The sequence below is a fragment of the Dendrobates tinctorius genome, unplaced genomic scaffold (assembly GCF_039654945.1).
Source record: "Dendrobates tinctorius isolate UK_male_01 unplaced genomic scaffold, ASM3965494v1 ptg000074l, whole genome shotgun sequence".
In the NCBI taxonomy this organism is placed as follows: domain Eukaryota; kingdom Metazoa; phylum Chordata; class Amphibia; order Anura; family Dendrobatidae; genus Dendrobates; species Dendrobates tinctorius.
This window is the reverse complement of record NW_027361742.1, coordinates 20,540,885-20,557,135: the sequence shown is the minus strand read 5'-3', so window position 1 is coordinate 20,557,135 and position 16,251 is coordinate 20,540,885. Positions and strand designations below refer to the sequence as shown.

Below are 16,251 nucleotides of genomic sequence, written 5' to 3'. Positions count from 1 at the left end.
TGGCTAAAAAAATGATGAGGTGCTCATTTTGTATTGGGCACACCACTATTTGCTTTCTAGATGCTTATTCAGTGCAGAAACATATTACTCATGCTTCTTAGAATTTAATTCACACACATCCTTCTACATATTTACCTTATCTTCTTCCAAGTGATTTTTTTCTAAAAATGCTAGAGATGTACAAGGATTTGCATTAATCTTAACAAGATATTTGATATTCGGGCACAGAGATCTAAGTCAGACTCAACATGACTCAAATCTATGCTCTTTGGGGCTGACTGTGTGCACCCAAACATGCCCAATTTAGAAAATACCTTCTACTTCGTCTTCGTATTCTACTATGAACTTCTTTTTCTTCTTTCTTGGTTTTTTAGTTGATGAGTACTTTATGTAATTTTTGTTCTTTTTTGGGGATTTTTTTTTAGGACTTCGAGATGGTGGTTTTCCCTCGTAGGGATCTAGATTAAAGTGAATACACTCGTTTATTTGTAGAATCAACATGACTGAACATAAGCAGTCAACCATGCTGAAACCAGATGTGAATGTTCAATGTTTCAAACATATCAATTAATCGTAAAAATAACTGTCATCATCATCAACATCATATTCTAGATGAATTTGGTTAAACAATTTTAAACTTTACATTAAACCTGAGAGGTTGGCAGTGTGATATTCCTTATGCTCAGCATTCCCAAAGCAAGGAAGAGAACTTTTAATGTAAATCCAAATTTGATCAATGAAATAAATTTAAAAACATTAAGGTTAATTCCCACAATGAGTTTTCATGAATTTTTGATGCTGTGCTTTTTCACCACTGAAAAAAGCAGGACCTTACAGTTCCAGAAAAGTGGGTGGGATTTATACAAATTTCATGCCCACGCTTCTTTTTTTTTATGGGATAACCTGACCTGCAGTGATTGTTTGATGTTAACAACATGTCATTTCTTTTACTGCGACGCTGAGCTTTATGTGCAGATTTTCCCCATAAAATTGATTTAGTTACAGAAAATACACAGAGAAAATTTCATATACGTTTTTAGTGCATTTCCGCACTAAAAGTGCATGTAATCTGCACATGACTGTATTATTAAAGTTTTATCAAAGCCAAATACAAAGAATTATCAAACCAAGTCAGTTTATTTAAATATGAAATACAAGAAACGAAAAACGCAGTCAAAAACACATGTAAAGGAAGGCACCAAAAATGCTATGTAAAAAGTAATTACATTTACATAATAGGTGCAGAAAGGCTGCAGAAACTGTATAACATCAATAACTCATCAAATACTCATTGTAGCAGTATAGACTAAAGAGGTTTTCATCCAACCTCTAGTGAAATGGAAAGCTTAGAAAAGAATAAAAGGAAGACATACCTACACCTGAAGTCTGCCCTCTACTCCTGAACACCTGATGCAACTGTCTCCCCAGACCACAAAAGATGACATCCCAACCCCAGTCACCTGACCCTGCAGACAATAAATGGGCATGATGTCCTCCCTTTTGGTCGGACATATTCCCTGAATCAGTATGCCCTTTCTTTTCTATACATTTCCACTGTTAACGTTTAAAGAAGACAGGAAAACAAATTTAATGGATTTACAAAAAACTAAACCCTAAAAACAGAGCAACATGATCAGTTTCTGAACACAATTATCATTTTCTGTGTTCCAATTCTGTAATTTTTGATTGTACTGTCATCTAAACAGGAAAACCTCCAGGTTTTGGAGATATTACAATGGCTACCACCTATGTACCCATTGAATATCCCCATTCTTAAAAGTACCTGCGTCATAACCATCATCATCATCTTCTACATTCATTAATTTTCTATATTTCTTCTTTCCTGGCCTCCTTTTTCTATTTTGTTTTGGTGACTACAATGATGGTAGACTGTTCTGTGAAGGGTCTATAAGTATAAATGATTTAACCCATGTCCACATTATGTTTATTTGTTGTTGCATTTTTTTGAACAAATGTATTGAATTTTATTTCTAAATTATTCACATACTTCTTATAACCATGAGTGTAAAATCTTTCCAAGCTCCAATATTATATTGTCATGAATGTCAGTTTTTGAACCGGTGAGGCATGCACTGTATCTTTTAGCTTCACATGGTTAAGGCGCTACTACTAAACTTTGCTAGGTATCACTTGTATTGATCTCTGGTACATTTCTTAATTGAAAAGTGGAAAAGTTTTGGAAATCAGTCCAAAGAATTGATCCCTTTTTCCGTAAACCTACAAAATTTTAATAGTTAATTGTGATGTGATTTTGATAAACCTAGAGCATAAACTGCAGTATATACTGAGCAGTATCCACTCGTGACTATAAAGAAAGAGATCTGATCATCTTTGTTATAATTTATTTTTTGATGTTAGATTTCAAGCAGTCAAGCCCGTAATCTTGGTAAATCCACATCATGCCACAAATTATTTTGAATCACCAAGGTAACCCAGGAAAAAACCTTTTACATTTGTACAGTAAAGAAAGTCAATCTGTGAGTTCATCTTGCTGAGATTCACATGCTGATGACATTATAATGGTTCTAGTTTGTTACTACCATTAAATGTCATCACTGAGGAGTACCTTGTGTATCCTCTCCTGGACTTAAATTATTAGTCTTCGTCTTCGGTCTTCTTGGGCTCCGTTTAGTTGTTTTTTTAGAAGGTTGAGCAACTTTTGGAGTTGCATTTGGAGAGTCTATAAAGTAAAGGTATACATATACACATATAAAGCCTAGCCTTACTCTTCATTATTTGGGTCAGATATATGAGAAATATTGATATACTAGCACATTTGCTTGCATCAAGATAAGTTGATGTAAACTTCACTTCCATCAAAATGTTCATCCTCCTAATTTGTTGGAGTTATATTACACAGCACTACACACTTACAATTGGTCATTTTGTCTTTCTACCCAGTTAATTCTTCTCTTTTCCATTAGATCTATGGGATTAAAAACAGATTAACTTAATCATTCTAAGCTCTATGTAGATACAGGAAGTCTCTTTTCCTTGCAAAAGTCATCATTAGAACTACAATTCTACATTGCTTCAAATTCCCTGGCATGGGAAGGAGTGGAGCAGCTGGGTCAGGAGCTGAACAGGAAGATGACTCTTGCAGGGCAGGGAAAAGAGACAATCCCTGATTTTACATAGCGCTTTGAAGAATTCAGTTATTCTGCTTTTAATTAAGTGATAAAGCAAGATAAAGTGCAGTCTTTAGGAGCGCTAGTGCAAAATTAAAAAATAAATACATGGCAATCAAGTGATGTCATAGACCTAATGGAAAACCAAAGAATTAGCTCAGTATAAGGGCAAAATGAGCAATTGTGAGTACACAGTATTATATAATATGATGACTGCAATTTATTGAGATGATAAACATTTTGATGGAAGGAGGAGTGCTTCTTTAAAGAGCATTAGTCTTGGGAGAACAGCTTTATTACGCCATTAAATAATGACAATTAAAGATTTTAATGACCTTTAAAGTAGCAGTATCAAAACACTGCAGTTTCATATAAATATATACCCAGTGGCTTACGAAAGCATTCACCCCCTCATCATTTTACCCATTTTATTACATTACAACCTATGTTTAAATTTTTTTGTAACCCGATTTTTGTGTGACGCATCAGCACTAAATAGTCTAAGTTGGTGAAGTGACATGAGAAACATACAGGCATAAATTAAATTTATGGGATAAAATAACTAAAAATTGATATGTGCATATGTATTCATCCCTTTCGTTATGAAGCCCCTAAAAATTTCTTGTGCAAGCAATTACATTCATACTTTACATGCTTAGTGAAAGGAAGTCTACCTGAGTGCAATCTAAATGTCACATGGCCTGTCAGTATATACATACCTTTTCTGAATGGCCATAGAAGCTGCAACACCATTAAGCAAGAGGCACCACTAACAAAACATCATGAAGATCAAGGAGATCAACAAACAAGTCAGGGACAAAGTTGTTGAGCAGTACAAGTCAGGGTTGAGTTATGAAAAAAATCCCAATCTCTGATGATCCCCGGAGCACCATCAAATCCATTATCATCAAATGGAAACATGGTAACACAACAAACTTGCCAAGAGTGAGCTGGCCACCAAAACGCTTAGCCTGGGCAAGGAGGGCATTAATCAGAGAGGCAGCACAGAGACCAAAAAGTAACACTGAAGGAGCTGTAGCATTCTCAAATAGACACTTGAGTATCTTTCCATATGACCACAATAAGCCGTACACTACTTAGAGGTGGCCTTTATGAAAGACCGGGGAAAAAACCTTTACTTACACATAAAAGTTGAGTTTGCCAAAAGACATGTGGGAGACTCCCCAAATGTATGGAGGAATTTGCTATGGTCAGAAAAAGGCCAAAACTTAACTTTTTGGCTACCAAGGTAAATGCTATGTCTAGTGCCAAACCAACACAGCTCATCACCCCAAGAACACCATCCCCACAGTGAAACATGGTGGTGGCAACGTCATGCATTGGGGATGTTTTTTGGCAGCAGACACAGGGAAAATGGTCCAAGTCATGAGGAAAATTGATGGTGCGAAATTTAGGGATATTCTTAAGCAAAACCTATTTCAGTTTGTCAGTGATTTCAGACTGGAAAAGAGGTTCACCTTCTAACAAGACAATGACCCAAAGCATTTTGCTAAAGCAACACTTGAGAGGTTTAGGGGGAAGCACGCAAATGTTTTGAATTGGCCTCGTCAAAGCCCAGACCTCAATACAATTGAGAATCTGTGGCGAGACTTTAAAATTGCTGTTCACCAGAGTAAACCATCTAACTTGAACCTCCCACTCCCGTCTCCAAGACTATACATGTGCTGCGCCAATTCTTTGGAATGCACTTCCCAGGTCAATACTATTAGTCCCCAATCCCCACAATTTTAAGCGTACCCTGAAAACTCATTTATTCAGACTGGCCTACCGCCTCAACACATTAACCTAATCTATCCCTATGTGGCACAGCCAAAAGTTTTTACCATAACCAGGTTCCCCGCATCATGTTCCCACACGCTTTATGCATCCATTAGCCCTCTGCATCTGTACTGTTACACACTTAACATTATGGCTGGTCCATACAATCAGAGCAACTGTTACCACCCACGTTTCGAGTCTCCCTTTTTTCCTCATAGATTGTAAGCTTGTGAGCAGGGCCCTCATTCCTCTTGGTATCTGTTATGATCTATGTGATTATTGTTATGCTGTAATGTCTATTGTCTGTACAAGTCCCCTCTGAAATGTAAAGTGCTGCGGAATATGTCTGCGTTATAGAAATAAAATTTATTATTATTATGAATTATTAACTTGAAGGAGCTGTAGCAGTTTTGCCTTCAATAATGGGCAAAAATGCCAGTGGCAAAATGTAGAGGGCTCATACAGACTTATCCAGAGAGACTTGCATCTATAGTTGACACAAACGGAGGCTCTACAGAGTACTGACTTTAGGGGGTGAATATTTATGCACACCGAAGTTTTAAGTTATTTTGACATATTTGTAGTTTGCTTCACAATAAAAATAAAATAAATGTTTACAGTTGTAGGCATGTTCTTTACATGAACTGATGCAAAAAAAAACAGTGACATTCCAGGTTATGAGGTAGATTACTACAAAAAATTACCTAGGAAGGGGTGAATGCTTTCGCAAGCCACTGTAAAAAGAAAACTGATGTGTGAAAGATAAATTTATGAAATTGAAATTCAGAAATAGCACACATGCAAATCTATTTCTTTCCATGACAGGGATAAATTAAATTTTCGGACTTTCAAATAGCCCAAAAAGTGACAAATTGATTAAGAGGCACATGTCTTTCAAACCCTTCACAACATCCGCCGTATGCTCGGTTAATGGGGAGGTACGTTCTCACAAACTGTCATATATGTACGGCATGACAATTGTGGATGCTTGCTCCTCGTGCCGGCGCTATCCAAAGTAGGTCAGTGCGACGTTTAATCCCTCTGATGCCGCTGTCAATAGTAACAGCGACATCAATTGACATCGCAGAGGGAAGGAGCTCACCCTCTCTGCTCCGATTGATAGAACGCGATTATGATCGCGTTGTGCTGAAGGTCTCCATGGTGACCCCAGGCCAGGAGCTGACATGCCTCCTCTCTGCCTGCGATGCAGTGAGATAATGCTCTGCAATAAAAAAGCATTGCCGAGTATTACATCACTGAACAAACCCCCCCAGAAAATATATTAATATAATATATACATATATTTATATAAAAACAAAATAAAGTACATATATTTGGTATCGCTGCATCCTGAGCGACTTGATCTATAAAACTGTCCCACTAGTTAACCCTTTCAATGAACACCATAAAAAAAAAGACATGGCAAAAAGCTATGCTTTTTCGCTATACATCTCATCAAAAAGTGGAATAACATGTGAATAGAAAATCATATGTAAATAAACATGGTATAGATGAAAACGTCATATTCTACTGCAAAAAAACAAGCCACCACACAGCTCTATCAGCAGAAAAATAAAAAAAAGCTATGGCTCTCAGAATAGAGCGATGCAAAAACATTTTTTCTAAAAAAATGTTTTTTTGTCTAAAAGTGACAAAACATAAAGATATATAAATGTGGTATCTCTATAATCATACGGACCTGAAAAATAAAGCCGTCTTTTTACTTTTACCACATGGTAAATGGCATTAAAAAATTAAAACTATTCCTGTTTCACATTGTAGAAGGATCATCTTTATTCTCATTTGCACAAGGAAAGACTAGAAGCAATGGGATGAAACTGAATGGGAGGAGACACAGATTAGATATTAGAAAAAACTTTTTGACAGTTAGAGTGATCAATGAGTGGAACAGGCTGCCACGAGAAGTGGTGAGTTCTCCTTCAATGGAAGTCTTCAAACAGAGGCTGGACAGACATCTGACTGGTATGATTTAGCGAATCCTGCTTTGAGCAGGGGGTTGGACCAGATGGCCCAGGAGGTCCCTTCCAACTCTACGATTCTATGATTCTATGATTCTATGTTTTTTTTCGTTCTGCCTCCCAAAAATCAGAATAGAAAGCGATCAAGAAATGTCATGTGTGAAAATGTCACCAATAAAAGCATCAACTCGTCCTGCAAAAAACAAAACCCTCACATGTGGGCAGAAATATAGAAAAATTATAGTTTTCAAAATATGGTCATGCAAAAACTTTGTTTTGCAAAAAAGTGTTTTTTAGTGTGTGACAGCTGCCAAACATAAAAACCCGCTATAAATTTGGTATCTCTGTAATCGCATCAACCCAAAGATTAAATCCATCAAATCACTTATACCACACGAAGAATGGCGTAAAAAATAAATAGAACAAATTCTTCACCTGCTGTTGATTTGCCCACAAAGATCACAGTAAGGCTCGTCTCACATTTACCCTGCACTCTACGGTGATTTCTTACACTGGGCTTTTCATGTATCTCTTTGAAATACATGGTTCAGATGGAACCCAAGTTGGAAAATTCCCTATAGTGAGGCACATGGAGACACTGTGGACGCCGTCTGGCCTGTGTCCTTCTTTTTAAGCCTGTATAAAAGTGCGGTTGACCACAGTTTTGTGCACCTTTGAAAAGAAGGAAACCACTGAACGGAGGCTAAAAGGAGTCCAGAGTAACTCTACTGCCTCATTATAGTGAATGAATCCTGATGGGGTTTCATCACGTAATTCCGAGATTTAAATAGATACCCCCATACAGTTAATACAGAGAACACAGGATAAATGTGATCCAAAATATTATGTAAAATTTTCCCAATAAAAGCTTCAAACAAATCACAAAAAAACAAGTCCACACTCCGGTCTGTTTTCTATCAATGGAAATTTAATGGGTTTCCACGTTACTGATGGCACAAAGACTCTGGAAAAGCCCTATGGCTTCCGCCCTCCAGAAGAAATCCAGCAAATTCTGCTCTCCCAAATCCAAATGCCTCCTCCCTTCTGAGCGCCACAGTGTGCCTAAACTGCAGTTATCATCCACATTTGGCATTTCTGTGGAGATGAGAGTCCATTTAAATTATGGGATCCATGTCTCCAGAAACACAACTTGGGCACAATGTACTGGGCTCTGCAAGGTATGGGCACTACAATGGTAGATTTGCAATTTTTACTCAGCAATATTCACTGCCTCTTGTTTTTGGAAAACACCAATGGAGTCAAATCATCACTGCACCTGTAGATAAATTCCTGTAGGGGTGTAATTTCCAAAATAGGATCACTTGAAGGGGAATTCTGCTCTTCTATCACTTAGGTGCTCTGTATGTAGACCCTGCAACTATTCTAAGATAATTTGTTCTCCAAATACTGCTCCTTCCATTCTGGGTCTCGCAGTGTGACTAAGCAGTACTGTACAGCCACAGATGGGGTATTGCCACATTCAGCTGAAATAGTGTGACCATATGACAAGGTAAACTAAGGGGATAAATAACATTTTTTGTGGTAAAAATGTAATTATTTTTTCTTCACAGCCCAATGGTATAAAAGTCTGTCATACACCTGTGGTGCCAATATGATCACCGCATCTTTAGATTAATTCATTGAGTGATGTAGTTTGTAAAATGAGGTCACTTAGGAGTTCTAAGTTAGGGTTGGCAGAACGCACCAAATAAAATATAATAGTAAGGTGCGTTCACAACCCAGGGTTCACCGCGCAGAGATGAAACCTGCTGCTAAGTAATGGCGGAACAAGATGGCAGTAGAGCTCCGAAAACACGTTGGTTAAATGTCACCCGGTGTGAACAGCGGCGAACTATGTTGCTCCACAGAATCGCAGCAACAACGTAATAGAATGCTGTTCCCTGTTGAACTTCACAGGGCACAGCAGATATAGCGGGAGTGAGGTCTCTAGACTCAACCCCTAGAATGTTGGGGTTAGAGTCTGACCAGACCAACTATGAGCACGGTGTCGCACAGGCGATGCCACTACTTGGCGCTGATGCTAGGCACTGACTCTGCCTCCAACCTGCACTATCTGCCTAGGCACTAACTGGCAGGACTAAACAACACATGCATACCAAGGGTAGGCATTTCATAATGAGTCAGTCACCAGAGACATTCATACGTGCATACAACACATACACCATATGGTCTAAACTAGCGCACGGTCATGCGGCTATGAGATCCTTTTATAGATCCCAGTCTGCCAGGACCTTGCTAGTGGACCAATCCGGGCTCGCTTCAGAACCTGAGCAGGTGACCGCTGACCACCAATGAGAGGTTGCCACCTCACGAGCATGCTCAGTAGAGCGAAACCAGGACTTAGTCTCAGGAACGACTGCTCGCTGCTGTTTACTGTTGATTGCTATAGCTGAACCTGGAGAGGCAGCAGCAATCAATCGCACAGCACGGGTCTGAGCAATGTGCTGAGACTGACGTCTCTGCTGAGCAGGATCCGCTGTTGCCTAGACAGAATGGAAGACCCCAGGAGAAGACATGGCTTGGGATTCCTCCTGTGCAGAGGGAGAATCCTGGCACCTAACACTACATTAAATAAAATAATTCCCTATGTCAGAAGAGGCATTTTGTTATAGATATGACAACAAAACGCTGAACATAAAGTAAATGTGGGGGAACAAAGAACAGATCCAAAAATTACAATAATAAATCATTATTTTTCTTCAAAAATATATTAAAAACATACCATAAAAAAGCAAAATGCAGCAATGGAGAAGGAAAAATAGTGGTATGCAAAATAACAGGCAGGGTGTGTGAAATAATGATTCAATAACTCTCCCTAGCCAAGTAACAAGGTGCAACCATATGTATGACATAGTGCATGCATACAAATCCTCCAAACATCTCACTCACTGCAGTGGCAGTAATAATATATAAGTAAATTATATAGCAGTGATATAAGGTGATGTCAAGATATATTATGTACCTCCTTGTATCATGAACAGAGAGAGAAGGGCTAAATGAGAACATAACCAATTGTAGTGCTAAAGTTATGCAATGCTGACAGTCTTGTACAAAGCTTGTAAACAGGTTACTGGAATAAATAATTATTACTGTATAGTATAAATCAGTGGAAAAAGTGGTAATTTTCCATTGACTCAGCTCAATATAATACAATTGTGTGAATCACTTGAGAGTTAAAAATTCTCACTACATAGCTAGATGAATTCCTCGAGAGGTATGGTTTTCAAAATGGGGTCACCTATGGAAATTTATGCTGTTTTGGCAGGTGATGGGATCTTCAAATTTAACAAGGCATCTGCAATCTTCGCGCCAAAATTGCTCTCCAGAATTCAAATGGCGCTCTTTCCCTTCCGAGCCCTGCCTTGTGCCCAAACAAAAGTTTTTCACGACATATGGGGTATCAGTGTACTCAGGACAAATGGCACAACAAGACAAAATGTATGGTCCATTTTTCTGTTGCCATTGTGAAAAAAAATTGGGGGATGAAGCAACATTTTTGTGGAAAAATGTGTATTTTCATTTTCACAGCTCAACTTTATAAAATTCTGTGAAGCTCTTGTGGCTTCAAGGTGCTCACTACACATCTAGATAAGTTCCTTGAGGGGTGTAGTTTCCAAAATGGGGTAAAAAATGGGGTAACTTGTCGGGGTTTCCACTGTTTTGGCACATCAGGAGCTCAGCAAATGCAACATGGTATCTGCTATCTACTCTAGCCAAGTTTGCTTTCCAAAAGTCAAATGGCACTCCTTCCCTTCTGAGCCTTGCAATTCCTTCCAAACAGTAGTTTTCAACCACATATGTGGTATCGGTATATTTAGGAGAGATTGCAAAACAAATTGTATCGTTCATTTTCTCTTGTTACCGTTGTAAACATGCAAAATTTGGGGCTAAATTAACATTTTTGTGGGAAAAATTAAAATGTTCAATTTTTCCTTCCACATTGCTTTAATTTCTGTGAAGCATCTAAAGAATTAATAATCTTCTTGAATGTGGTTTTGACTACTTTGAGGGGTGCAGTGTTTAACATGGTGTCACATTTGGGAATTTTCTGTCATTTAGACCCCTAAAAGTCACTTCAAATGTGATATGTTCTCCAAAAAAAATAAACGGTTTTATAAATTTTGTTGGAAAAATTACAAACTGTTGATAAATTTTTACCCTAACTTCCTACCAAAAAAATTATATTTAAAAAAATGATGGTGATGTAAAGTAGACATATGGGAAATGTCATTTATAAATTATTTTATACAGCCTGACTAACTGGTTTAAGGAAATAAAAATTGACAATTTGAAAATTCTGAAATTTTCAAAAATAATTGCAAAAAAATTCAACCTAAATTTACCACTATCATAAAGAACAATGTGTCACTAAAAACAGTCTTGGAAGCACTGGGATTCGTTGAAGCATTTCAGAATTATTGCCACATATATTGGCATTGGTCAGAATTGTAAAATTCGGCTTGGTTAGGAAGGTGAAAACAGGCTTCGAGGTGAAGGGGTGAAACAACTTGGTAGTAGCCAATCCAACTGTCTCCAGTATAGACAACATAATATACACCGTTTTTAAAATAAAAGGCAAGTAAAATGTAATTGACATCCAAAAACTAATAGAGAAGTCTAACGTTAGGTTACTGACTTTATTTTGTAGATGTTTTGCGCACATCTTGCTTAAATAATTATAATCTTTCTAAAATAAAGCCATTACAATTTACCTTTCTTAGCTCTTTCTGGCATTGCTTCATCTTTCTGAATGCGATCTACATTAACATGAACAATGTATTGGATATAAGTCATTTAGTATGAATATTTTGACTATTAGCATAAGTAGATTATATGAAGCCCAAAAATAGGTTTGCATTTGAAGAAAATCTGTGCTATTTACAAAAATTAGAGTTTCCTCTTTAAGTACTACAGAAAATAGAAACAAGAAGATATCTGGACCGCTCAAACTACATAAATATTCAAAACTTCCTCTTCTAACTTTCTGCCTTACAGAAAACGAAAACCATCTGACATTTAGTCATAGGCTTTCCTAATAGTTTGCAGAGAAGAGGAAGACATGTAATAGTTAGGAAAACATTACGGCTAATTAGTTTTTTGTTTTTCTTTCGCCTTTTCTCAGATTTATTATGGGTGTTAACCTAAATTATGGAAACCCCGTTATCAAGAGAACAGTCCAAATGACTGTTGCCATGTTTATATATGTTACTATCCGCCGATCCAATGTAGCATCACAGTATGTGCACGGCACAACAGGTCCTGATTTACCGCTAAATTGCTTCCAAGTCACTATAATTACATATTAAGTGTACATAATGTTCTTCAGCCTTGGATGAGAGCAATTCATTACTTAGCAAATGGTTTTATCAAGTTATCTGCCAAAGGAATACTTTTATCCCAGGGATAAGAACCTCTAGTGTATTATAAGAGGCAGCACAAAACACTTAGAAACCCTCTGTTTTTCAGCTTTATATTACGGTTTACTCCTCATGTAACAAAACTTGTGCAAATTAAGCAACTATTATATGAATTACATACCTTGGAGCCTGTCAAAGACTCTAATAGTCAACTATTTATACTCCTGTCAAAGAGTATAGTAATGAAGACGCAATACAAAATGGATGCAAAACTATCTCTACTATTGTTCGTCTGTCAGAAGGTTTCTCACATTCATTAGAGCAGATTTACCTATTCTGCACAGACTTACATCTCCATTTTTAGCATAAGTCTAAACTAGAATGTATGAAAATGTATCAAATATATCATTGTCTTGTGCTGAAAACCCAAAGTGTCTAAAGATAAACCAAACTTATCAAAGTAAAAGCACTCATTACTTGGTTGCCTTTGTGCAAATATTCTTCTCCAAAGTTTTGGCAAATGGTTTTGCATCTCAAACTTACCCCTTCACAAAAAAATAATGCATTTTCCCTGCTAAGTTATACCCCTTTGTTGAGCAAAAAGTGTCTAAACACATAACAATTGTGATATAAAGCATAAAAGAGGTCATACAATATAGAACTTTTTTCCTCAGGCATGGATGTGTAAGTAAAAAGTGCTAACATACTGACCTTCAAGCATCCCTGCCGATCCAGCACAGGCTGCTTCAAAAGTGATGTCTGCTCTGTTCAGACGTCAGAGGACTGCATCATCTTGTGATTTGATGCAGCGGTTAGAAGATTAAAGTAGCGCATCATCTGACATTCTCTTCTAGCCATCTAATCACTGCAGCCAATCAAAGCCTGCAGTGGTCCTCTGACTTCCACAGGCTTCCAAAGCTGTTAGTGCTGGATCTTCGGGTGCACTTAAAGGTGAGAATGCGTCTGCTTATTATTTAAGAACGCTTTTCTACATTGCACAAACTCTTTGGCAACCTTAATTGTGGTGTAGTTAACTTAGCAGATCTCCTCCATTGTCCACAGAGCAATATGACAAAAAATACAGTGGCATGAAAAAGTTTGGGCATCTCTGTTCAAAATTACCATTATTGTACACAGCTGAGCAAGTTGAAGATGAAATGAACTCTAAAAGGCCTAAAGTTAAAGATGACATTTCCTTTGTATTTTCTGCAAAAAAATTGTCATTTTTTACATTTTAAAAGTTACAAAAAGGAAAATGGGCCAATGCAAAAGTTTGGGCAACCTTGGAGATTTGTGTGCTCAGATAACTTTGACTAAGGCTTCAGTCCTTAATTAACCTGCTAGGTTTATGACTTGTTCATCATTTTGAAAGGCCAGGTGATGCAAATTTTCCATTTTTGTAAAAACCCAACCTCCTCTAAACTTGTGTAAAAAAACAACAGCCATGGTTTTTTCTATTCAGCTGTCTAGCACTCTGAAAATAAAAATTGTGGAGGCCCGCAAAGCAGGAGAAGGCTATAAGAAGATAGCAAAGTGTTTTCAAGTTGCTCTTTCCTCAGTTCGAAATGTAATTAAGAAATGGCAGTTAACAGGAACAGTGGAGGTCAAAATAATGTCTGGACGACAAAGCAAAATTTCAGTGAGAACTGCTTGTAGGATTGCTAGAGAGGCAAATCAGAAGCCCTGCTTGACTGCAAAAGACCTTCAGAAAGATTTAGAAGACTCTGGAGTTGTGGTGCATTGTTCTACTGTTCATAGACACCTGCAAAAATATGGCCTTCATGGAAGAGTCATCAGAAGAATACATCTCCAGCGTCCTCACCATAAAATTCAGCATCAGAAGTATGAAAAAGAACATCTAAACAAGCTTGATGGATTTTGGAAACAAATCCTGTGTACCGATGAGGTTAAAATAGAACTCCTTGGCCACAATGATTAACAGTATATCACATTTTTCGGATTATAAAACACACTTCTTTCCCCTCCAATTTGGGAAGAAAATGGGGATGCGTCTTATAGCCCAAATGCAGGCTTACTGGGGGGTTGTGGTAGTGGTGGAGCAGGGTTCCTTCCTCAGAGAGCGGGCGGCGGCAGAAGTGTGGCAATACTGCGACCTGGTGTTGACAGTGAGCAAAGTGGCGTGCATCATTGGCTTCCCGGCGGAAATTTTCCTGAAGCCATGGGCTGTCAGAGGAGACATGTGCGCATATTGGGATCTTGGCTCAGCCACCTTCAGCAGCCATTTTCCTGAGGCTGTGGGCTGCAGGGAAAAGGACGACAGAGGCTGAGATCCCAATCTGTGCAAGCACCGCCTCTGGCAGCCCACTGCTTCAGTAAACTGGGAAACCAGTGATGCACTCTGCTCTGCTCACTCCCAACAAAGGGCCATGGCATTGTCACACTTCTACTGCTGCCGGCTTACTGAGGAAGGAACTCTGCTCCACACAACACACTCTGTTCTACCTCACCTCCGACACCGGGCCCGCATTGCACAAGTGGGATACCACCTCCTCCCACCCAGGTTCCGCAGCATTGTCCCACTTCTGCTTCTGTCGGCCTCCTGAGGAAGGGATCATGCCTCCTGTGACCACCACTCCACCACCGCTGGCCCTCATGTAAAATAACTTAAATTTGTACTATAAGATAGACCCCATCTTATAAAAATCTTTTTATTCCTATTTGCACCCCAAAATTTGGGGTGTGTCTTATGATCCGCCAGATCTTACAGTTTGAAAAATATGGTATGTGGAGAAAAAAGGGCACAGAATTTCAGGAAAAGAACATCTCACCATTCATAAGGAAATCTATACAAATAATGATATTATTTTTTACCATCATTTGAGCCTGGTCTCATCTGGTAATGAAGAAAATCCCAGACTGGGATCACAACACTAGTGTAGATTTATCAAAACCATATAAAAGTAAGTATCGACCTTGTTGGCTATAGCTATCAATCACGGCACATCTTTCATAAAAAAATAAATAAAATGTAAACCCTGAATGGCGCAGTCACCAAATATCACAGTTAATATCTAACATCATCTATCTAGTGAAATGTTACTGTCTTAGGGTATGTGCATATGACGGCTGCTACAGGGCAGCGATCCAGCCGAGTTTGACAATGGGCAGATGTTTCAAGAAGATGCAATCAGTGCTTTTCCCTGAAGTGTCTTCCTTGACACCTTTGTCATGTTTTTGCCATCTTTTCTTTTGATCTTGCATATACTGTATACTAATGAGCGGCATCCAAACACAAACTGCTTGAAGAATGGAGCAGTCACTTGTTATGACACCTGAAGAAGTTGAAATAGCTCAAAAAAATGAACATGTCTTATTCTTTTTATTGTTTCAGAGCAGAACAAACAGAAAAATACACAGTGTGCATATACCATTAGGGATCATCACTCATTTTTTATGTTCCCTTAAACGGAATTATTAGTTTGACCACTAAAAGCCTGCAGTGATGATGTCCCATCTATCAACCACATGAATAGCATTCTCTGGCCTCAGTAGTCATGTGCCAAACATGCAAACATCAACGTTGAGGCTAGTTATTTACTGAAGCAGTCAGGTGACCGATGGAGAGAACGTCATCATCACACAACCAGTGGGCACCTCTAGAGTGGCAAGTGTTTCAATGGGTAAGAAATTATTATTCCTTCAAACATTGTTATATTGATTGAAAAAAGACCTCGGTCCATCAAGTTCAACCTTTCCCCATCGATTATGCATTTTGTCACTAAATTAACTATAACCCATAGACAAATAATAAAAAAGATCTTCTGCACTGTTCAGCATATTGGACTCCTTTAGACTATCTGTATTTATTTTGGACCACATCCAATTAAACCTACATTTTCTAAAGAACTACATAATTCAGTACCCTAAACATTCTCTGCAAAAGCCAAAGAATTCCGCTCTTTTATTTCTTTGCAGTAAGTAATCTTGTTTCTTTGCTAAAACTGG

The 16,251-nt window shown here is 38.1% G+C and overlaps 1 protein-coding gene across 1 annotated transcript in view; it reads right to left on the bottom strand.

Moving 5' to 3' along the window:
• The window catches only part of PRG4 (proteoglycan 4), a 208,474-nt gene that overhangs the window by 144,437 nt on the left and 47,786 nt on the right, over positions 1–16,251 (bottom strand). Inside the window, exons 5-7 of the mRNA XM_073582914.1 lie at positions 11,641–11,685; positions 2,588–2,701; positions 315–458 (exon numbers count right to left, since the gene is read on the bottom strand). Of these exons, the coding sequence (XP_073439015.1) occupies positions 315–458; positions 2,588–2,701; positions 11,641–11,685 (303 nt within the window). The remainder of the gene's footprint in view (positions 1–314; positions 459–2,587; positions 2,702–11,640; positions 11,686–16,251) is intronic.